This window comes from Embiotoca jacksoni, unplaced genomic scaffold (assembly GCF_022577435.1).
Source record: "Embiotoca jacksoni isolate LCO1_2020_lvr unplaced genomic scaffold, fEmbJac1.0.p SCAF_10, whole genome shotgun sequence".
Taxonomy (NCBI): Eukaryota; Metazoa; Chordata; class Actinopteri; family Embiotocidae; genus Embiotoca; species Embiotoca jacksoni.
Window position 1 is genome coordinate 755001 of NW_027185230.1, and position 24603 is coordinate 779603.

At 42.9% G+C, this 24603-nt stretch overlaps 1 protein-coding gene across 2 annotated transcripts in view; it reads right to left on the minus strand.

The window, feature by feature from the left end:
* Nucleotides 1-1816: 1816 nt before the first annotated feature.
* vldlr (very low density lipoprotein receptor) overlaps nucleotides 1817-24603 on the minus strand; it is a 50703-nt gene continuing 27916 nt past the window's right edge. The window contains exons 10-20 of one of the 2 annotated variants that reach the window (XM_069160865.1): nucleotides 22845-22970; nucleotides 21316-21487; nucleotides 19767-19991; nucleotides 19515-19633; nucleotides 18289-18428; nucleotides 16351-16492; nucleotides 15338-15487; nucleotides 7336-7395; nucleotides 4211-4288; nucleotides 3814-3983; nucleotides 1817-3097 (exon numbers count right to left, since the gene is read on the minus strand). In XM_069160865.1, the coding sequence (XP_069016966.1) occupies nucleotides 3062-3097; nucleotides 3814-3983; nucleotides 4211-4288; nucleotides 7336-7395; nucleotides 15338-15487; nucleotides 16351-16492; nucleotides 18289-18428; nucleotides 19515-19633; nucleotides 19767-19991; nucleotides 21316-21487; nucleotides 22845-22970 (1418 nt within the window). In that variant the 3' untranslated portion in view covers nucleotides 1817-3061. The remainder of the gene's footprint in view (nucleotides 3098-3813; nucleotides 3984-4210; nucleotides 4289-7335; nucleotides 7396-15337; nucleotides 15488-16350; nucleotides 16493-18288; nucleotides 18429-19514; nucleotides 19634-19766; nucleotides 19992-21315; nucleotides 21488-22844; nucleotides 22971-24603) is intronic. The other variant, XM_069160872.1, reaches the window with a different exon arrangement.

Here is a 24603-nt window from a genome sequence, read left to right on the forward strand (position 1 = left end):
ATCTCACCATTACATCTCATGAACTTAATGCTTCTTCTCTCCCATAGTTTTTTCTGATTGTCTGTTGTCATGGTCATGAACTTTGAGTAGTGACCAAAAACCCAAATCAGGCTGGAACAAGCTTCCTCCACAAAGTGTCTGGGTCGATGAGGTAAGAAGTTCAGTGTTGCTCCTTCACGTTAACACGGTTCAGATCAGCATGTCTCCTGAGAGACATGGAGCTTCTGCAGGCATGTCCACCTATAGAGGAGTCCGGGCTGGACACAAGAACCCACTTCCTGCTGCCACCACGACTCGACTCTGGATAACCAGCAGAACACAGACAGACGGACGGACGGACGGACGTATTTCATATTGCACATTGTATTAAAATACTGGAAAGAAAACCAAGGTACTTGCTGTAGAATACGCATTTATGCATTATATAAAACATTTAGTCATTTAAAGGCGGAGTTGGATTTTGGGAGAAAAGGGAGCCCAGCTATTTGGTCATATTTTAGTGAAGGTTCATGTCAAATTTAGGTAAATAAAAAAAAAAAAAAATACTCTCCTCAATTTTCTTTCTTAAAGATACGATAAATCAAACGGGTTCTGAAGCTTCTCCTTCATACGTGACTTGGACCTTCGCATCGGACACGTCTTGCCTTAATCCAAGCGTGTGTTTGCTTCAGTCATCAGCGGCACAAAATACATCAGTCAGATAGGTGGAGACTAATCCCCGCTGCAGCTGAACGGGGATCATGAACGGATGGAGTTCCAAATAAAAACAACTTATCGGCTCTCTGACCGTCTCGACCCACTTCACCAACACGCCTCCTGTTCGTTCCTCAAGCCGCCCTGATCCGGCCACAAGACAGGAGGGGAGATTGTGTGCAGATTAAAGCGAGTGCTGGATGCAGAGAGGAAGGAGGGCTTTACGTTATACAGATTTGATTCGGGATTTTGGCTTTTAGTTCATGTCTACGAGTCATTTCATACTGAAAAACTGATAGTGATTTTTGAGGCATAGATTAATTTCACTGTTTTTACTGATTGTTGCTAACTTCTAAGACCTGACAGTAAACCTTCCTTCTGCTTTGAATTATAATTTTATATTTATTTCTTCTTTGCTCCTCAGTCTGTTTGACAGCTGCGGGGCTGCAGGAATGATAAGACTAAAAACGGCCATACACATAACAATACATGAATTTAATTAAAAAACATCGAATTAATCAGATCTTCCCGGGCACTTCATTATAAGCCTTTTAATTTCACTTTCACAGTCAGCTATTTCTTGCACATCCTAACATCATTGAGCAACTGCGATTACATGTTTAACTTCATTATAGTTTTTTTTTTTAAATTTATTTATTATAGTTTGCGGCTGGTTTGTGAAATATGTGCGGTCAGTGCACTCGTGTCCCTGTTTGTGATTGGTCAAATGCTACAAACACCTTTGATGTGAGCGCGCTCAGAGCCGAAAGCCCGAGTTAACGGAGAAAGCTGATGACCGGCGTCGTAGCACCGATCATCTCTGACCGAGTCTCCCCTCCGTTGGGCCGCTCGGACGCGGAAAAGACTGGATGTGTTGGACTCGTTTTGCAGTACAGGACCTCCGTCAGCGTCGGACTTCCACACGGAGAGCGCGTCTCTGGCCCCTCGGTGATATTTTGAGCACACCCACTTCGCAGTGTCAGGATTTCCCTTCAGCATTTTGACTTTGAAAATCAGGCCGAGATCAAAAAGCCCACAACGGCATGTGGTCGGAGGCGTCCGCGTTCCTTCGGCCATGTCGTGCATCCGCACACAAACCCGACAGAAAAGAGAGGATGCCGTGTTTTTGAACAACGTTGTGGATTAGGTTTTAATTCTGAAGTGTTTTGCGAATCTTCACAGATACAGCTTATTTTTTTTTTTTTTTAGTTTCACTCGTGATCCCCCTCACTGTACAAGGCTAGAAAAAGTTCACAGCAACAGCACACAAACATACAAAATAGTTTTTACCAAATTCCGTTGCGTAGTGTTTTTTTGTTTTGTTTTTTGTCTTCCTTCATAAATACATGAGGTCTAACCCTGGTACGATGCCCCGCCGTAGCAAAAAAACGGATTTCAAGTCAAATGTATACAATCTTATTTACACAAGGAACATTTGATCAAAGTGCATTGAAGAGAGAGTCCTGATTGACGGTCATGTCTCTGAGGGATGATGGGCAAATATATACATCGTTTACAAATACTGTAACATGGTGGTTTTTATGCAGCACAATAATAACATTAATAACAATAATAATAATAATAATAATAATAATAATAATAACATTGACTGAGAAAAACAGCTTTAAAGAATGCACTCCAGGAGGTACCAAAAGAAAACATACAATTAAACAACAAATAAAAAGAAAACTGAAATAATTTAGATATTACTGCCAAAAACATGGTAGAATAATATTCACATCTGAGCCTGTTAGATCAGAGAAAGCAAAATGACAACAAAAAATGAACTAATTTTCCCCCATGAACGCCTCACTTGTCAGTAACCTTTGACCCCCCCCCCCAGTCCCACATTGTGTTCAAACATTTTTGCTGTCGGGCCCTGAGAGCTCAGATCCAGTTTCCCGTCCAGCACACAGTTTGACCAGAGAAATGCAGCTTCCTCTGGGTTCCCAGTTCAGTCTGAGGACAGAAAGCCCCATAAGAGGCGATTCGATTGTAAAAATGCATCTCTAGTCTGTTGTGGAAAAAAAATCTGCGTGGACTCCTTTAAGAGGACGGGGCAAAGACATGACAGGAAGCCGTTTGTTGTCCAAAAATAACAACAACAAAAAAAAAGACAAAAATCCTCGACACTTTGGACGCGGAGTGAAATCATTTGTGACACATAATTCATTGAAGTATTCACATAATAAATAACATTTCCTCTTCACCACAGGTAATGACATAATGCACTTCAGAAGGCATGTGGTCGTACTGTAAGGGCTGCTGCTGCGGACAACCGTCGGTATGGTAACGAGGAGGCGCCACGCGACGCCACAGGCTGCCGTGAAAAAAACAAACAAAAAAAAAACAAGCCACCCCAACAGGATCAGGATATATCGTCCTCTGTGCTCACTATCGAAATCTGGAGAGAGAGAGAGAGAGAGAGAGAGAGAGAGAGAGAGAGAGAAGTGGGTGGGGGGAGGGGGGATTGGGCTTCATTAAATTTGGTTCCATCCGGCAGCTGAGATAAGTTAAACAAAGACTGAAGCAGAGCAGAGACTGTCCCAAGTGGGGAGAGAAAAAAAGAAAAAGAAAGCTACTTTAAAACTCAATTTCTCATGTTGCACGATCCTCGTTTAATTCATGAGCTATTGCTGCAACTATTTTCCTATTTCTGGCCTTTCCCCAGTCGGCGTGTGCGGAGAGACGTCCGCTGCAGCTGCGAGAGTGACGGCAGAGATTTGTCTCCATCTTGGCTCCGGTCCGGTTTAGGTTAATCTGTTTAGTCTGCGTACAGAAAGACGCGCTGTGCGGACGCCCGGCAGCTCTGAGGATTACCGCAGGCCGCCGGGTCGGGCGGAGAGCGCAGGTCATCAAACATGCTTTCTGCAGCCTCGTGTCAGGGTGAAATGATTTAAGCTGCATGACTGCTCAGACACTCCGCAGCAGCCCATTATTTTTTTATTATTTTGTATTATTTAGAGAGCGCTGCTGATGGAAGGTTTAATGGCATTTTCTAGGTCCTAGTTTGCATAAAGCTCACTGATAATTAACTGGGAGATAACCGCTTTTTTTTTTTTTTTCTCCACAGATCCTTTCTTACCCATGATGCCCTCTGCTTTGGCCCTGTTGACTCACCGCAGGGTAGGTGTGTCCCACGTTGGCGCCGTGCCGGGTGATGTCGATGTTGAGGTCTTCTTCTGTGGTCTTCAGGTACACCGGGTTGTCAAAGTTCATGCTCTTCTGGTTCCTCAGCTGCCAGTTCCTCCACATCAGGTAGCCGCCGGCTCCCGCCATCGCCAGCAGCACTGAGCACACACACACACACACAGAGAGAGACACACACACACAGAGACACACACGATTCACCAAGAAGTACAGACATCTCAATTCAGGGCAAAACCCGCTCATTTAAATGAACTTATAATATATATCTATATCGTATGATGAAAAAAAAAAAAAAAAATCAAATTAGTTTGTTTAACTTTAGACAGGAATCAGCCTCCTCATGTGTACGAGAGAGATTTGTACTCACGGACAGGCAGGATGGCCCAGGCAGCAGCAGAACCTCTGGCTGTGGAGTTCACCTGAATCGACGTGCTCACATTGGCTTCTGAAAAAAAAAAAAAAAAACAAAGCACAGGTCAACGCTTCAATCCCAACACATCGAACATTTAGAGTCGGGGTGATCGTGGTGGCAGCGACGAGCGAGTTGACGCGACTGAAAGAAGTCGGCTGAATGCTGAGACGGAGACTTCAGGACAAAGAGATGAAAACGGGGTTCGGTCACTTAAGACTGCAGAAATGTCCACTGCTTCGGTCCAGAGTGGTACACTCCAACATCTGACAGCCTTTTCCACGACGCGTTTATTTACTCGGTCAAGACGAAAGCACATTTTGGGAACCTCTTAACTTTTCCCCCTCGTGCTGTCATCGGGTCAAAAGTTGAATTTGTCCAAAACTCTGGTTTGTGACTAATTACTGGAACAAACAAACATCCTCAGCTAAACTTTGTGTTTAACTAGCAAACGCTCGCTCACACACACACACACACACACACACACACACACACACACACGATAGCTGCCAAACATTCGGAGCAACATCCCCTTCAGAGGACGTTCCGGTGCAGCGCAGTCTCTTAACTTTGATGTTTGAGCAGAGCGGATCATCGCGGACTGACACCTTTCACATCTCGTCCAACGGTAGTATTTAAAAGAAGTGAAGCTTCAGCATCAGTGTCGACACCCGGTAATTTCCCCAAGTAGTTTAAAAAAAAAAATTAAACAGGAGTTCATTTGCTGGAAACTATTTTGAGCAACGCTTCAGCAGAGCACCAAATATACAGCGAGTATTCCCAGCAGCAGAACGGTGTATGTGGAGCAGATTGGAAATAAACTCCAGCATGTGTGCTCATTGTGATGCAGGAACGTGTCGGAACATAAAACAACAGAGCTGTTTGTTAGTAAAAGAGATCTACAGCACAAAGGAAGAACGTGCAGCAGATCTGACGAGGATCAATTCACTTGGTTTTGCTCTTTTCAGCACTTGACAATAAGAAAAATACCATCAGACTTCTTAAGATTTAACATGTTTTTGTACCTTTTCATGTGATACTTCTTCCAGGACTGTATTTTTTTTTTTTAACCAAAAACAAAAGACCCTCTGTTATGACCCCCGGCTTCAAGATAACTTCTGTCTTTCCCGGAAAGCCGAGGTGCGTCACTGAAACATATGGTGTGAAGAAAATGAGTCAGAGTTGTCTGCTTCTCTTCTTGCACAATTTCATTTCTTAGGGGACGTCTGAAGGATTTGAATTAGACTCCGTTGGGGTGCATTAATAAAACAATCACGCTTTAATTATCGGGTTAGCTCCAACTTTAAGTGCACCTTGCACCGAGTGGCTTTGGGACACTTCATTGTTTCCGCCACCAGGTGCTGCTCTTGTGTTGTGCTTTGAGATGCTGACGTGAGCTCCAACAGTAACCCAGAAGCAGAACATCTAAAATGCACATCAGGGGCAGATCCTTCAAAAAACAACAACAACAACAACAACTGCACTACTGTTCAGCAGCGAACGCAGTCTCTTACTAACATCATGGCTTCAATAAAAGTCACGAGAACAAGCGCTGCAATTTAGAAGCAAACAGCAACTCGGCAGCGTTTTTCAAAGGATTAGAACAAAGTTACCGCGCTGACACTCGTGTCCAACACGTTTACTAATCACATTTGAAGTCTTGTGGATCTGAATCTATGTTTGTCTCAGGCACAGACATGAAGCGCATTCATACATTAGGCTCAAAATTTAAAAAAAAAATTTAAATAAAATAAATGTAGCAGACTGCCTGGTTTGATTCCGGAGGAGGAACAACTGTGAAACATTCAACAAAGACTCAAACTGCAACTGTTCACACAAAGCCTCTGGTCCATTGATCTGCACAACCAATAAACCCGGAGAGATTCAATCTTATGACAAACACGAGAAGGCAAAATAGGCAACACGTTGTTGCAGCCGAGATACAAAAAAGCAAATAAGCTGAGCAAAGAGACGAGTGAATCTAAATCTACTGACAACATAAGCAGTTATTGGAAATCTAAACAAGCATGCTAGAAAAGTGAAAAACAGACTTTAACAGCCAGTGATTTTCCAAGTTTGGACCAAAGTTAGACATAATAAATAAAAAGCTTTTCTCTCTTCCACTAAAGTTACAACTCGTCCAGTGAAAATAGATGTTTTCTATCCAACCCATTCTCCCTTTGGACCATTTTCTTCCTTTTGTTTCCAGACATTTGAAGCCCGAGAAGGGAAGGCCATTCATTCGATTTTTCTGAATAAGTTCTGCCCATCAATTTACTTGTGCCGATAAGTGTTTTCATTATGAGAGTGAAATCATTTTCACCATCGAACAAAAAAAAAAAAAGGATAAAAGCAGCCAGCATAGAATAACAGATGCAACATTTACCAGCGTGTCTGTTACAGGGAGCCGTGAATGACGCAGTGATTTCTCATCGAAATAGTGGCGTTGGCTACACTGAGCCCTTATTTCTATTTGGCTTAAATTTCTTTACAGTTTGAGGCGTCTGCCCCGTGAAAAGTCAATATAACAGCTCCTGTTTGCAGTGTGACTGTGCAGAAAACTATTCAGAAAACTATCAACTTAACAAGTTAGTGGAAAAAAAGAAAAAAAAAAGTCCTCTTATTTGGTTTTGATTTGAAAATTAACTTCTGGACTCAGAGCGGGCAGCCGAGATAAAAAAGACTCCTTAGATACCGCAGGCTACAAATAAACTGCCTTAAATTAGCTCTGTAATGCAGAGAAGCCTGAGAGCATCTGAATGGGCCTCATTACCAAATAAGAAACACCAAAGCACAGACAGATCGAGCTCAACAACAAAGACACATTCAACCCAGGATACTAAAGACCTCCACACAGCGTCGTGGACACCAGAATCAAACTTGCCATTAATTGGAGCATTTAGATGAACACAAAAAGCCGATTTAAGACAGATGTTCCCCAGTTAACAATTCAAAATACGCCTGAATCCACAATCAGGGAGGATAACAGGTTGTTTCATTTTTGAACAAAGTCCAACATGCTTTTAAAGCACAGTCACCATCCCAGAGACGAGCGCAGTGCAGGCGACGGCTGCTGGATTTACCTGCGGGCGGCTGTATTAGCGCTTTCCCATCATCCTTTGAGGGACCTCTGAAAGAAGGGTCTGTCACACAGAGAGAGAGAGAGAGAGAGCCAAGAGTCATACTTTTGACAACAGAAACATCAGAAGTTGCCCTATTTTTAAACCGCACACATGTAAAGTAGGCCTTGGTTGAATATAGACCAGATCTCAGGAGACGAAACTAGTAAATAAACGCTCGATAGATGAAAGCAGGATCCGCGTTAGTTCAGCGGGAAAGAAGCCGTTGCATCCGGTCGTGAAACCGTCACACAGAAACGGCAGCAGCGATGCCTCTTTACGAGCTTCACGCTTCTCCTTCTTTGACGTGACACCATTGAAGCGAGATGCACACAGAAGCTGGACGAGCGAGCGGCCGACGTCAAGCAGCGATGGAACAGATTCAAAAGCTGCGACGTGCTGCAAACTGGAGCGCCTGGGCAGCTACGAGCAGGAAGCACCTCTGCAGCAACGATAAAATCCTTAGAGCTGCGTCAATGTTGATTAGCAGAGAGGCAGCCGGCGTTCGGAGCTGGAAATGAATGCATGTCAATGCCGAACAAACCGATATGAAGCACAGTCAGACTGAAGCCGACTTCACCTACGAAAGAAAAACTACAGTTCTTTCTCATCCGTCACTGAAGTCCCTCAAACAAAAATGGTCAACACTAAAGTGGAATAAAATCAATGCAATCGTGCGTTGTTCTTCCTCGTCAAAACCTCACACCCACATTACCCACAATGCAACGCACACTGGACAGTTTCCTTGTGTGCGTTGCGCAAGTAGCAGCTACTGTAACCTCAAGCATCGCCTCAAGCAGAGTTGAGACGCGCTACAGCGGTCTGGTTAGATCACTTTTCATTTTCGCGCTACACCAGGTTTTGTTTTCTCGAACTTGCCTTTCACGTGTGCTGTAGCGGCAGAGCAGTTGAAGCCTTGGACTGAGAGAGAAAACAGTTTGAGGAACAATGACAAAACCAAATGCGGCCGCATTCCTGATGGCATCTATTTAAAAACGTGAAAAAAAAAAGGCTGTAAACGGCACACGTCACTAAATTTAAAACGGCCTCTACAAATGTCAAATTAGAAATTCCAGATGTCCACGGCACTCAAAGGGCTTGTGATTGTCTATTAGAGCTGTAAACTGTCTTTAAGACAGCAGACAATCACTGCACACTCAGGCTTGTTCAGACTGCAGGCCAATCAGATCTTCAGGACAGACTGTCCGCACTGTTATTTGCAAGGGAACAGATCGGATCTAGTGTGTCCAGACATCCCAAACTAATCTGCACGGGTTGCTGTGGTAACGGCGTACGTGCAGCTGCAGCACGGACTGTTAATTTCAGCTTCTGTCCGTGGACCATTGTTATCGTTGTGCACTACAGCGAGAAACTCTGCACTTTCTGTTAGCTCTGCTAGCGGTAGCAGAGATTCTGCTGACTCGGTCTCTGAAAATGACATCGTCACCGTGTGAGTGACGGCAGAAAGCCGATCCGAGCAAGCAGAGCGTCCGGGTCGAGACGCATCTGTAGAAATCCGATTGGAATCGAATTTCAAACCACCTCCAAATATGTAGTTGGGATCCGTATTGCACATTTTTAAAAAAAAATAAATATCACATTTCATGTGGTTTTCTGCTGTTCAGACTTTCAAAAATCAATCTGGATATGAAAAAAAGTCAGATTCGTGCCGGTCAGAAAGGCGGCAGGGTTAGAACCTCTCTGGTTCCCGCTTCTTTCCTTCACACAACCGACTTCCAAATGTGGGCGTCGTTATCGGAACTATAAAACGCTGCAACGAAACTACAAAGACAAACATAAGATACAAGATCGCAACACTGAATGTCAAACAACGCCGTTTACATTAAGACCTTCAAGACGGCAGAAAGATACATCTCAACATCTGTCATGGACTTAAAGGATTTGAACTTTATTACTGTACTTACCTCAGAACTTAACTTGGATACAACATCTTAAATCTTTAACAGAGTGTTTCATAGAAAGATAGGACCCACGATGATACCTCAGAAAACAAACTGTGGAACCAAGCCGTATCCCAGCAGAGTCAGAAAACCCCCGAAACGTGCTGCAATTCAGCCCGAGATCATTTAGCCTGAAGCAAAACACTCCCCGGTTGCCTGTAAAGGCGGTTATACGAATCCCTCCGCGCCAGTTTAAGGCTCAACCCTGAAAGTGAATAGCGTTGCTCATTACTTTCTCTCACTAACAAGATTAGAGCCGGTCAAAGCAGCGAACGCACAATGCTCCACAGTTCCTATTAAGTCCGGCGGCGACGGCTGTAAAACAGGATAAATATGTCAGCTGGTGGTTCGGCAAAGAGCGACGAGGCCTTTGGCTGCAGCCCAACTGCGAGGAAGGTGGAGGCGCATTCAGCGAGTGACAGGTATCCCTTTTCAACCCCTCCCACACCATTCTCACTTTTGTAACTCTACTAGAACGGAGACAGGCGTGTAAACACGGACGTAGAAACACGCACATAAAGACACTCCCAAGACAACCAAACACGCACACAAACACGCAGGAGCACCCGCTCGCACATACGTTTACACGGAGTCACATGCTCTGAACTACACACAGACACACAGACGGCAGTCTGGTTGCTACATTCAGTCATCTCCGTGGCTGTTAAGAGCAGCTCCAGATTTCCAAACAGCCTGTGAGGAGGTGAGTCGGGCTGCAGGGATGTTGACTACATCAAGGCCGTTACCTCCCGGTGCACCAGGCCGGCTGTAAAGTCTGACGCAGACAATTTCAACCGGTGCACACTGCATCTCATTCCGCTACCCGATCTTCTGGTTTCACACCCGTTCAAACAATCACACCCACTGCAGAAGAGTCTAAAGACATCGGTATGCCGCCTGCACTCCGACGGCGATGAACGGTTCATTTTCTCTCAGTTAGTATCGCTTGCTTTTGTCAACAACCAAACACAAAGGCAAGAACGTCTCTGAGGTGAGCCGGTCTGAAAGTGCGCACCACGATCTCCATACTGAAAGGATTACTCTGGATTTATTTCTTTTTTTAAACTGCCTTGAAGTGTCATACACAACAGCTACCAACACCTTTCCCTCCGGATGACCTTGGCCCCGACTATACTGACAGCTTACTCCTGGTAGAAGTCAATAAACCTCCGTTACTGGCACCTCACTTGGGAACGTCTACAATAACTAATGTACAGACATTGGAAAATGTGTCGGTACGAAACGATGCTTCACCCGTCCGGTGTTGAGATTCAAAGGTTTTCTCAAGTATTCTTCATGTCTCTGGTATGTCAGAATAAAAGGAAACAAAGTTTGAAAAGAGATAAATTTACCTTCAAAAAGACTGAATAACTGGATAATAGTGTTATTTCTTTAAATAGCATCACGCATGTCTTCTGTCTCGTAATCAGTTATTCTGCTTTTCTAAATGGAGAAAAGTGGTGACTCAGCTGTATGTTGTGATCACCAGACTGAACATGGACCAGAGAAAGCAAAGACAAACATGTAGCGGCTAGAAGACCATTTGTAAGTCGTTTGATGCTCGAACGACTACATTTGCAAATATAGACCAGTTTAAAAAGGTCCATGAAACTGTAGTCAAACTGCCGGGGTGCAGCAGCAAAGAGGAAAAAAAAAATCCACCCCGGATTAAACAGAAGGATGAAGGTGAAGAAAGAAAAGACCAAGTAAAACGTCCAAGTACATACGAGCTGCATTCTAAAGGTCTGAGTTCATCAGCGTTACATTGCAGTCCGTGTCGCTTTTTGAGCGCAACAGGATCCGTGGAAGGAAGACTCCACCGCTGGAAGAAAACCTTTTCAAAACTCCACTGGAATTCGCTACAATACACATTAATGAACCGCAACACTTTCTGGGAGGACTTCCTTTGGGAAAATGAGACAAAACGGGAGCTTTTTTGCCGAGTGACATCAGCTCTGTATTCACAAACAAAAATATTTTTTTTTTTAACAACTAAAAGCCACCCAGAATGACTAAAAAGCTGAACCATTCTGAAGTGGCCTTATAAACACGCTCTGGTCTGAATCCTATCAAACATCTATGGAGAGCTGAAACATGCAGCTGTTGCTGAGTCAGAGTGGATCAGACCTGCTGACAGCAGCACACGTCTCACTGAGCTGCAGAAATCATTTGTTTGCAGTTATTGCCTCTGAAGGTTGTGCAACAAAATAGTAGCTTAAGGGTCCCATCAATTTTGTCATTTATTTTATTATTTACAATATTCTGCCGAATTAAAACTCAAAAGCAAAGCCAGATTAATTCAAATGTTTAAAGCCAAACCACCAAAAAAAAAAAGTGAACGATATCTTTACAGTGGAGTTAGTGACAATACTTTGAATGGTAGAAAAACCCTGAGACTGTACAAAGTAATTGGTCAAATATAAGAACTGTAATTATGTTAGAGCATAAAAACAACACTACATTTGGTACAAATAAATATTAGCAGAAGTCACGACACATTTTGGTTGAACAAATGTTGAGGTGCTTTACGGAGCGAAATAAATACAACTTCCTGAAAACACTAAATTTCTGATTTAAAAAACAAACAAAAAAAACAACAACTTTTAAATATTTTCTTTACTTTCATTTATCCAGGGAAGTTTGACTAACAAGTAATATGTCCTTTTGTCAGGACTTTAACCTATAGTGAACAGCCCTGTAAACACCAACGTCTGTCAGCGAGTGAGGAATACATTTACAACCAGAGGTCGGCTGAAGGTCAAGACCCGCTATATCACTTCTTAAACTAAAAGCTCTCTGCGTTTCATATACGGTCCCGCCATACACTGGGACTTCACTTAGTCTTGTTTGAGAATGCCATAATCCCATTCACAGTAAAGTACGACAACCACAGTTTGATCTGCTGGCAACTGAGCAGAACCAGCAACTGGGGTCAAGGACACAACAGTGGAGTTGATGAGTGAAGGGGAAAAAAAAAAGAAGCTTGTTTCTCTGGTCTGAACCAAGCGAGCTTCTGCTCACTTCAACTTCCAAACAGAAACTCGTATCAAAGAGACACCCGACTTGTTCACAAATTCCACCGATACACACCACGAAACAGAAACGCACATGAAGAAGATGAAAATAGAGTAGAGCCGCAGAGATCATACAGAAGACGTCACTAAAAAGGACAGGCTGCAAAAACTGTCCAGACTCTCAGGCCTCACTTTAAAAAGAAAGAGAAAGTAGAGTGGAATCCTGAAGAAAAGTGAACAGGCTAACGAGGTAGACTTTAACTCTGGAGGACAGCGGTGCTGAGGGTTGTCAGGGAGATGTTCCAGTACTTTGTGTACACCAGTGTCTCGGTCTACAGCTCCAGTCCAATTAGGGGGAGTATGTGCACTGAATTCAGCTGTCAGGTTCCGATCTGACACCGCTTCGGTTTGAAAAGGCTAATCTGTGGGAGCCCAGAAAGGAGCTGGACTGCTCGAGACAAAAACAATTGTAAGGGAGAGGACAGCGTTTCCAAGCAACCTTTTCCCAGAAAAGAACAATGTGGAGGGCAGAGATGGAGTTTCATTTTCGTAAAAAAAAAGTAAATTCTAAGAACGAAACATTTTATTAGGAGCTACTAAATCAATAACATTCAATTACCTTGTAAACAAAGTCATTTGAAAGCAGGGAGTGAATGCAAACAGGCAAATTGGCGCAAACTGAAAACATTTACACTTCATTTACATAATTTAGATTGAACTTAAAGCTGTTTTGACTCCATTACGTCAAAGTACAGAGATAGAAGAGTTAAAGAGAAATTGACATTATAACAGTATAACTGGAGATCCTGGTGAGTTAAGGAACCAATAAAACACGAGGAGTTTCCCAAAGCTCCATTTCTTAGGTCTCCTCCTATCCTGCCCAACAGCTCAGGTTTTTTTTTTTTTCCAGATTCACAAAACAATATTATCAAGTGATTACGGTCCCCTATAATTATTAAACAAGAGTATAGTACGCATTCATTAACTGGATGGCATTTTGGCACTACTTGTCAATCAGGATCAAATTGAAAGAATTGTTTTCGGTGGCAAACAGGTGTGATCTAAAAGTCAGTGCTCACGTCAGACACCTCTGACCTCTCGCATTCATGTACTTTGACCCTTTTGAGCCACTATAAACACGACCCCTGCACTTGTTCAGCCTGGTGCAGAAGAATGTGACCCGTCTGCACGTAGACATGACCTCAACACCTCCGGGACAAACGGGAGTGCTGACTGTGAACCAGAGAAAATCTCTGCAATCAGGTTCCTAAATCTTGGTGACAAGTCTTCCCACGAGAGAGGAGGCTGGCAGCAGACTGCCCGTGGTTTTCAAATGACACATTTAATAAAATAAAAATCACATACGGGTGTTGTGCACATTTAGCTGTCACAGTCCACAGAATAAAAAAAAAAAAAAGGCAGCACAGACCAGGACTCGACCCAGCAGGCAAAACTGAACCGGAGGAGGGACCTCGGCAGCGACCAGCAGTAACTGGAAGAGGGATCGACCTCAGGAAGAGTTCAGCTGTCAGGACGACGCGACACTACAGAGACACTTTCAAAACGCAGGAGGAGGAGACGGCGCTGCGGCTGAGCTGTAAAGACGGACCGGGTTGAGAATTGCCAAAGGAGGCGCAGAAAAGCTTGGATCACAACACTAAGGGACTCGGCTACTGTTCAGCTGTCAGAGACTACGAATACAAGCAGACAGCTGCGCTCGCGGCTGGCATGGTTACGGGCAGAAGACGGGACTCGCAGAGGAAATGCTCACCAGAGGAACATTCCTGAGGAGCAGTGATTGCAGCCAGTTTAAACCACAGAATCAAACTGAATTCATTCCAATTCTTACGACGGATGGATTGAAGTGTTGAAGGGGATCACCTCGTCTTCAAGGAGAGCGTATTTCAGATGGCGCACTAAAAAGGCACGACGCAGCATTTGTGTGTCCAGTAATCAGCACAATGAGCAGCGACGTGTTCCATCCGTTTGGTAGTTCCACCTCTCCCGTTTTAAGCATCAGTGTGGTTTGTAATATTCCAGCTAAGAGCAGACAAATATGTGAGATCAGACCAAATCAACATGAAGCAAGAAGTTGGTTTTATATCTGGCAGCATGACAAGTTTTTGCTGCGTTTCAAATCTTGGTAATTTTAGAAAGCTTAAGCATAACGTTAACCAAACGCCATCAAACCCCGCATATCTCTAGACCCACTACACTGCACGATCCGGGATGAAATGAGAACTGAAACTGTCGCTTTTAGAAGAGAGATCACCATTTTAAGTGAGATGTACAGTTGGATAAATATTTTTTTTGTCTTCTTCTGTGTCAGCGAGTTTCTTTGAGTGTGAATAAGGTTTTTTTCTGTTTATGCAAATCTTCTAAAGTTTTGTTTATTTCAGTGTGTAACAACATGCTAGATCCGTTTTACATTGTCTGCATTGTATTTGTATATTTTAAATCATTCACTAAATCATTTGGTGATGCAACTTGGCCAGAAATTAGGAGCACTGGGTTTGCTGCAGCAGATCTCCCTGCTCATGCAGCAGAATGGTAATGAGAATATATACAAATATGAATCAATACTGAGAGAGCACGTTAGAATGATTACTTGTGCAGCCCACACTTTCCACAAAGATTTCATCTTGTAATATCAAAATAGACAAAACGGTCTTTGTACCATCTTTACGAGCCTCGCAGCCTATTTCACAGCAGTAATCAGAAAGCCACGCTCGCACTCAGATCACAGATGGTAAGTGTCCCACTTCACAAATGATTGCTGGAAGCAAATTTCTGATATATTTTTGAAGTCCTACAGGGGCTTCACGGGCTCATGCAGGAGTCATTAGTATGCATTCATTTTGATCTACAAACGCGTCGGAATTCATTTTGTAGCTCGCAACGTTTGGCGAAACGTCTTCTGGGTTTCAGGTGTAAAACGGCAACGGCAAAAAAAAACAAAAAACGATGCTCCGGCGGGTTGCCGTGACTCACCGGGTCGGCAGCGGAAGCCGTCGGTCGCCAGCTCCTGTCCCTCCGGACACACGCAGGTGTATTTGGGCGAGTGTTTGTTGATTAGCGGTGCAGGCAGACACATGTAGCTGCAGCCTCCGTTCGCTCCTTTCTCGGAGCACCAGTTAGTACCTGCACACAGGAGACACCTCAGATCAGTCGGCCTGATCTACAGAACGTCGGCGTAATAAAGTCGCATGAAACAACTGCTCTCATTAAAACTACATCCAATGAACTCTTGTAAAACTGGTGCAACAGCTTCATTAAAGATTACGGGAATGCTGGGAGGAGCCGACGTGCATGAAACCAGCTCAACCACCCTCGTGCGCTGTCAATTATATTCCCATTATAACGTGTACAGTGTGACTGGACTACCACGGGTTGGTAAACTATTTGATGACAATATTGTCAAAACTAAGTCTTCTCGCCGTTTGTCTGTAAAACCATCCGGACTCAAAGCTCGCTTGTTCAAGTTGCTTTCAACCATATCGCATGATCTTCATCAACGGGTGGAGTTTGCTCAGTTGGTGCGGACGTTTCCATTTCTTCTGAGGAATATTTTTCATTTTTGAATGCTGGTTTCACAGTTTAACTTAAATGATCTGATCAAAAAGCTTCTGGCGCGAGTTGGCAGAGATCGTATGTTGCCACCATTTCGTCGAAAGAGAAAGAAGCTAAGAATCGTCGACTCCTTCCTTCCACAAATCTGAACTAAATGCTGTCAGTAGGAAATAGACCGCTAGACAACTTCTGGCAGCGTGATGATCAGAATTGGTACTCCCCGTATCCTTTATAATGTGTAATTAAAGTCATTTTTTTCCTTCATTAGCCTTCATCCACCCGGAGAACACGCTCCCGTCTCGGGGTTGTTGTGATGATGTCGCCGAGCGAGCGGGACTCCGGCGAGCGAGTCAGTGAACGGCCCGACCATCTTTAATATCCATCGGTTCTTGACGGGTGCGCTTGTTTCCAACACCTTCACAGCAACTTGTTACCTGACAGCTGAATGAGCTCGTGGTACACGATGATGTCCTGCGGGTCATTCAGGTTGCTGGCCAGCGTCACCACGTCGGAGCCGGTGAACTTGTTTGCGCCAAAGATCGCTTCGTTTTCACCGTCGGTCCAGAAGACGCGATCCTGAATAATAAAGGACAAAAACATTTTTTACTCATTATATTTCTCATAACAGCTAAAAGCTTAATAAACTAAAATACTGACACAGTCTCCATAAAAGAGCATAACAGACAACACAAACTATCCAACACACGTCGTTTTAACATCTGTATTATCTTACCTAACAAAAGGAAAACAACAGAAGACATCTATTGATAAACTACATTTATAAAAAATTAATACCTTTGGTTGAACCACCCAAAGTTCGTTTAACCATAAAACGCAGAGTCGGTACAGTTGTCATGTTTTGGTTGCAAAAATAACGTATAAATAGTTAATTATATAGAATTTCTGTCATTTAACTAATGCTTGTACCATATCTGGATTAAGAAAATGATTTCTAATAACAATACCCTCAGATGCAACAATAACGTTTGTGTCGTTTCCAATAAAAACTATATTTCATAGATTCCAATCTTCAGAGCCAAATGTGTAACCCAATACGTGAAGAAGCCGCATCATAACACAACGTACAAATCCATGGATGAACACATCTGACGTCACAAATCCAACCATCTGTGGTGTTACTGCAGCGCTCTGCAGAGACCACCGGCCGAGGACACTTCTCTCTCTCCGAGGTTTCACCAACATCTGTATATCCGGCGTCGGCGGCTCGTGTTAACACGCTAACCCTGTTCTTCGCGTGTTTACATGAAAGGTGGATGAGGATTATTATTCCGATGAGGGCTGACAAACTTTCATAGACATGATTCGGACAACAACTAAACGTAGCTCGGACGGGAACGCTATGGGTCGTTACGTAAACCGCACGGAGCCCTGCGGTGTTCAAGTTACAGGAGCGGGCATCTTATGCACAGCGCCTCAATGAATACATGCATCATCTGTCTGAGTGCGAGCCAGTTAGCAGATGTGCGAGTGGGTGTCGGCGAAGGAGACGGCGAGAGCGCCGCATGTCCACGATTCTGTGATTCATGCGAGAGGGAGTCTAAAAATAGTACGCGAGGAGTGCAGCTTTTGAAACGGGAGATTCCAATTGTTGGTCTCCACAGAGACTGTAGTTCAGATGAGAGACGTGATCCACCGAGTCCGCTCCGAGTCCACCACTTCAATAGAGGAAAATAATGGTTCATTTCGGCCCGGCGTGGTGTAGAGATTTGAGGAAACGAGGAGTTGACTGGTGCGAGCTCACTGAATCATTTTAAAGTTAAAGTCTGACCGACGGTGAACAAGATGATCAACGGTAGCAGCTGTGTGCTTCCACGCCTTTCTCAAAGTTACCTTGTGGAGAAAATGATGAAACTTATTTTTGAAACGGAAATACTAACAGTGTCTCCTCACACTGTAACGTTACTGAAACATTATATATAAAGAACAAAAAAAAAATCCTTTTGTTGGACGGGCAGAAAGAAGCAAATTAGACAGTAAATACGGAGCACGACACAATGAAGGACATGAAGGGTATGATTACGGTTGCATTTGCTAGACAACAAAAGAGGAGGCGAAATCTAATTCTTGTGAAAGACTGGGACCAACACAGAAAAGTTGAAAAAAAAAAAAAAACAGAAAAAATACTAAACACTCCTGAGTTAAAATGGAGCATTATACTAGCTCCAGAATATGACTGTTCCAGCTCAAGGCTTCCTTTTCAACAAGGTTAGTTTATCATCCTGACACCGTGGTCTTAACAACCCTGATGCTGTAAATAATATGCAACAGATACCACACACTGATTTTATCTTCCAACTGTCGACACCAACTAATCGAGATTGGAAACGATTACGTACAAATTTATCTCGTACCTCAAAAACAGTGAGAGCGAAGGGATGAGCCAGGTAGTCTGAGGACTGGAGCACTTTCTTCCTGTTGTCCCCATTCAGATCGACGCTACAGAGCATGTGCAGCTTAGAGTCGACCCAGTACAGCCGACCTTTGATCAGATCTGAGAGCAAGAGTCAGTGTAGGTATTAAAAAAAAAAAAAAAATGAAATAAAAGAGGATAGAAGATGATGACAAGAGGTGAGAAATGAAAGAAAGAAATAACAGAAGCAAGGAGAATAATGGAAGAAGAAAAAGGAGAGTTGAAGGCAGAGAAAGGCCAGAAGATCGGCGGGAGAAAAATGAAGAAGATCAATACAACATGTCAATAACAAGACAAAATCAATGGCTTTTTCACAGTGTGGTGATGCAGCTCAGGAAGACGGAGACTGAACAAGGAGAACGTGCGATGACATGTTGCGTTCAGGTGCTGCGAAGGAACTTGGAGTCGGGGATCATTAGTCATTGATGCGTTGAGCAATTAGTCAATTATTCCACTGGTTAGTTAATCAACCAGTCATCTAACTGGCTCGTTGTTTTGAGTTCTTTTTAATAAAAAAAAAAATATTCCATCCGATTCGAGCATCCGATTCCATCTTCTGAAAGGTGAATATCTTCTGGTTTCTTTTAGTCCTACATGATGATAAACTGAACCTGCTTCGGTTGTGGACGAAACAAAAGGTTTTAGGCTGCACCTCGGGTTTTGGGAAAAACTGGTCTTCAGAAAAAAAGTAAATAATGATCACCAAAGAGCCAATAATATGTAATTAACAGATTGAATGATAATGAATAATCCTTTTGTAGCCCTAATGTACAGACACATGAAAAAGCTACTTTCTCAGAAAATATTGCCAGTTACATTTAAAAGCTTTTCATGTTCTCATTTCTGCTGAAATTTTTTTTATTTTAAATTGAAGTTTCATTTATTGAAGCTTCTGCAATGGACTTTATTTGATGGTGAATGACAAAATCTAAGCAGTGAAAAGAGTTGAAGAGCAAGTGTTAAAAAGATGAAGCAATACAAGTATCTACACATTTAAATGTCAGATTAAAGTGTGTTTTAGTCCAACAGCTAAAAATAAAAACAAAAAAGTGTTGAAAAACAAAAGCTTAATGGATGTGAAGAAAAATGTGCAGTGATGATGTGACAATGTAGAGCCGTGTGTGTGTGTGTGTGTGTGTGTGTGTGTGTGTGTCTGCGTGTACCCACCCAGTGTGATTCCATTTGGCCACTGGATGTCGGTCGCCACCAGAACCTGTCTGTCCGCTCCGTTCATACCAGACTTCTCAATCTTGGCTGGCTCGCCCCAGTCAGACCAATATAGAAACCTACAGAATCAACACGTACACGCACACGCACACGTACACGCACAGACACACACGCACCACATCAGTAAATGTACATTGTAGATCAGAGATCAAAGCTTTTCACTGGACATCAGAACACAAGCTTTCCACCCACCCAGACAGCGGATCCACAGCGATGGAGGCCGGTTCCTTGAGGCCTCTGTTGAACAGGATTTTCTGTTTGGTTCCATTGAAGTTGGCCACAGAAATGGATTTGGTGCCGAGATCCGACCAGTACAAGTTCTTATAGATCCAGTCCACTGCGATGCCAACAGGAGTCAGGACATTGTCTATCACTTTGTTGTGGGTCCCGACGTCCCCGCGTCTATCCAGCAAAGTGCTGACAAGACAAAAAACGGAGAAACTCGTACAAACATTGTTCCTCCATTACAGTTCATTAATAAGGCTTTTCTAAAACTTGGTATTGATAGCTCCATCAAATAAACATTTTAAATAATGCAAAGTCACCACAAACATTGCAAGATTTAAATCAACCAGCTAAGTATAATATTTATGTTACCATGGCCACATTAGTGAAAATTCCTGCTGCTTTATTTTACACAGAACAAAGCGAGGCCAAGTCTTCGGAGCCGGTCTCGTCAAGAAGAGCCAAAAAGTCAATTCAATCCACTTTGGTGATAAAACACCAGCATGGCTCCACATTATCGCTCACAGCTCAGGTTTCTGCAGTGATTGTAGTCTGAACACGCTGCTGGTTTTAAAGTTGGCTCAGCCAGTCTGAACAGTGGACCAATCAGCAATCAATGACAAACTCGGGTGTTTTGTTCCTAAAGGTTGTTAAAAGGGCTCTAATAGTTTCAAAATTAACTTGATGTGTAGGATGCAATGATTGCAAACACTTCCCGATGGATCGGAACCGGACCCACACTTTCATTTGAATGTGATAACACCAGACATCCATACTAAACACTGAACTTGAGGTTTAGGTTTCCCCCCATAGATGTTCAGTGTTCAAGGTAATTCAACTAGAAGTAATAGTATACGAGGCTATTGTGTTATATTATTGCTGCGCAGTATTATTGAAACCACACAGAGTCCGACAACCATCCCGAGTTGTTACACGTGGAGAAGCGTTTCTCATATTTCGGTTCCATCCAGATACTGTAGATACAGTTCAAATTCACTTTCTGCAGTCGTTTCCCAAAATTAAGACGTGCAGTTGTCATTTCACCGTTTCCGTACATCGAGTTATTTGGAGCAGCCCGCCCCAATATCAACATTGATTGCCACGTATTGATTTTCTATTTTCCTATTTAAAAAGGGTAAGCTCCCATTTAATTGTAGAGATATGAGCAGCGCATCGATTCGCTCAGACCCTCCTTACCACGCCATCATTCACAAACACATAAAAAGCATCCGAATTTTCCCTTCTCTTAATGCACACTGAATCAAAACAGAGAAGTTGCAGATTCAGGTCAGCATGTCGATGAGTCGGCGTTTCTGGCCGTGCAAGAAGGCCAAAAACTCTTAATGTAGTGCGCTTTAACTCGCTATGTATTTAATCAAATTGGCACAGTGAGATAAGATGTTCAGAAACGCACACAGACTGGGGAGAATCTTTCTCACCAGCGTTGACTGACAGATACCCAACGTGGGTCTTTTCCAGCTGTACTGACCATCCGAGTCAGTCGTGTGTGATCTACCTGTAAATGGCCTTCTGTCCCAGGTCGGCCCAGAAAATCATCTGCTGGCCAAAGTCGGCATCCAGAGCCACCGTGTTCCTCTGCTGCTCCACAATCTGGGTGTACTCCTTCCTCTCCAGACCCAGACGACGGATATCCCGGCGGTTAGTGAAGATCAGGCAGGGCTCCTTACCTGAGGACAGGAAAGAGTTCATTCAGAGACAGGAACTGAAGCTTTTCAACTCATTAAGACCGAATGGAAACCTTTGAATTACCCGTCTTATCCGTTTAAAAACAGTCAAAAAGGAGGGTTTACTTCACCCAGGACTTTTTTTTGAAGAAGAAGAAAAAAAAACAGTATGCTGGTGGTGTCAGTGCAATTTTGCATAGATGAAGATTATTATGGTCTGATAGATGTACGATACAAATAAATGCATCATAAATAAGGATTTATATGATTGTTGACCAAAAGCAACGCGCCGTCAGGCTGAAGGGTACAGAGATGGTCTTTGTCAACAAGCAGCACAATAACCTCTTCTTACTGCAGAACCACACAAACATCATGTGATCAGATTACAGGATGACAGAACCATCTCCAGAGCTTCCTGATCATATTTGAATGTTAGCATTAAAACGTAACGGGCAGTTCCCGCTGAAGTAGAAGCAGTGGTTTTGTCTTTATAAAGCCGTTTAAGGATTTGTAATTCTCGGGTTAAATGGGACTTTATTGTGTTGAGGCTGTCAAAAAGATATTTCCACCACACTAATTCATTATTGTGAACATTATTATGGGCTTTATTCACAATATGGGGTCATTAGCATTCATGGTCAGAGTCTTTACCTCTGAGCTACAGAGACAGCCCTTCATACCTTGTTCACGGCGGACACTAGATTTGCCACTGATGATATCTTTGTTCCATAAAACTAAACACCCTGAAACTATTAATGGAATGGAATCACTTTTATCATCAAAAACTAAACGAGCAGCCACGCTGTTTTCTGAGGAAAAAGGTCAGTTGTTGGCATTTTTCGCCACCGAACACAATCTCTCAAACGACTGCACTCTGGAAGAAATACTTTTCCAACAAACAAGAGAGATGGTCCTTTTTATAAAGTGTTGATCAAATGATGATCTTGAAGACAACATATTATGGACAGTGATTTGTTACATACTGAAAGTTATTTTGTGACAACATTTCCCTCATTATTTAGAAAAAGTCCTGAATTTTCAAGAGTATTGAGAGCAGCATTTAACACTTAATATTAACCCTAATAATCTGGCAACTAACACAATCAACAACAGCCCTGTGATACATGCTACGTTCATGAAAATCATGTTTCATTTTTGTTTAAAAAAAAAACCATTTTAATATTTAGTGTACCCACTAGTAGTAGTAGATAAATTAAGGATTTTAAAAAAAGAAAAGAACAAAGAATCAACCCCTCTGAGCAGAGAAGTGAAGAATCCTATTCATCATGGTGCATGGTTAATGCTGGGAGCTGCTGTTAGATTTCAGGCAGCTCTGTTGTGTAACCAGCTGTTTACTCACCAACAGCCTTGCAGACGCCGGTGGTCGGATCCATCTGGTAGCCGTTGTGGCATTCACACTTGTACCCTCCCTTCAGGTTGATGCAGATCTGACTGCAAATACCAGGGTTCAGACACTCATTGATGTCTGCGCAGCGAGAGAGAGAGAAGGGGGAGGGTGGGGGAGAGGAGTAATGAGGGGAGAGTGAAAAGAAACAGACAACAGCTGGTATCTGACATGTTTAATTAATCAAGTCTGCTTCATGCCTCCATTTGGATAATCAGACATTTCCACTCAGCTCTGCTACGAACAACAACAACCGTCTCATCGAAGGTTTTTCAGGAAACTCTGCCTTTCTTTTTGAATATTTTCCTCAAACATTCCCAGGATTGCTACAGCATGAGCCTTTACACTGGTGTGAGCTTGGGATACCACGAGCACACATTAACAGTAGCTATAATTAGCGTTGATGTTTGGCCAGAGCCCTCCATAAAAACAAGCCGCTCTCATCAGAAGTAAATGTACATTCTCAGGAGTTTAGTGGTGATTTTACATGTGGGAATAGATGAATTGCCTCTGTGCGCTCAGTGGGGCTCATTCCAGATGGGATTACACACATTTAACAATATATGAGCAGTGTTCGAGGCCAAGATTGGCTCAATAACAAAACCGCGTCGGATCAGTGCCTCCTGAACGTAACCAAGGGGATTCCTGCTTTAAGGGAAACAGATTACAACATACATTACACACTCAACCTTTCAGAGGCTAAAAATGCACACTGAACAGTTGAAACCAGCCTTAAAGCCCAACAACCAGCCTACTGTGTGTCTGGCCAACCCTGCAAAGTGATTTCCAAGCGATAGAAAGAGAAATTCATCTTTGAGAAGAAATTTACCCGGAACTTTAACACGGAACAAAGAGTCTCTCCGGTCTTTATCTTTTCTTTTCATACGACCCAGAAAAATAACCTGCCAAGGACATCCTGACTGGATCTATTTTCAGGGCTGTGATGTTTGAGGCCAACTTATCTCTGGGCCACTTTACATGTCAACTTGGAACAAAACAACTAAGTGAAATTCACAACTGCAACCATTATGCTCTACAAAATGATCTGAATCAGATCTGAATCTACACAAGGCTTGCATTTAAAGAAATATTGGAAAAATGTTCAGGTTGAACTGACTAAACTGGGACAATAAGGCAAATGGCAATAATGAAAAACCTACAGGAAACACAAAAAAACATCTTACACAACAGAAATTGACACAGCTCAACAATCCAACTATGCTTCTTTAAAACTGAAATTAATAAATCCATTACCAAAGTTAAAATCGATTCTTCTTAAAAAAACGAAAAAAACAACAACAGGTGAGTGTCAGATGTAAACACAGAAGGCAAGTTGGTCCACTTGGTGCCGGCCAAGAGACCCAATTATTTTCCGTTGAGTTGGTCCTGTTGTGTTGCTGGGTGTGTTCATACGTCGACCACCCAAATGGTTCCGAGTGGACTCAAACGGCTTTATAATATTAAGGGTACGGCAGACTAGTGGTTGCAGATTCTGTTTTTTTTTTTGCCGTTAGTCTGGAAACTGCCGGGTTTTTTTTTTATTAACGTTTACTCATCAGTTCTGAAGGGCGGACCAATCGTTAACCAGCGTGGGTGGCAGTAATGACATTGAAGTCAAGCGGGTTTTTTTTTTTCCTGTAAATGTAGATTCAGCAGTGTTTCAGAACATTTAAAATTAACCCAAAGTCTAGCTACTTTCTTCTTGAGAAACATG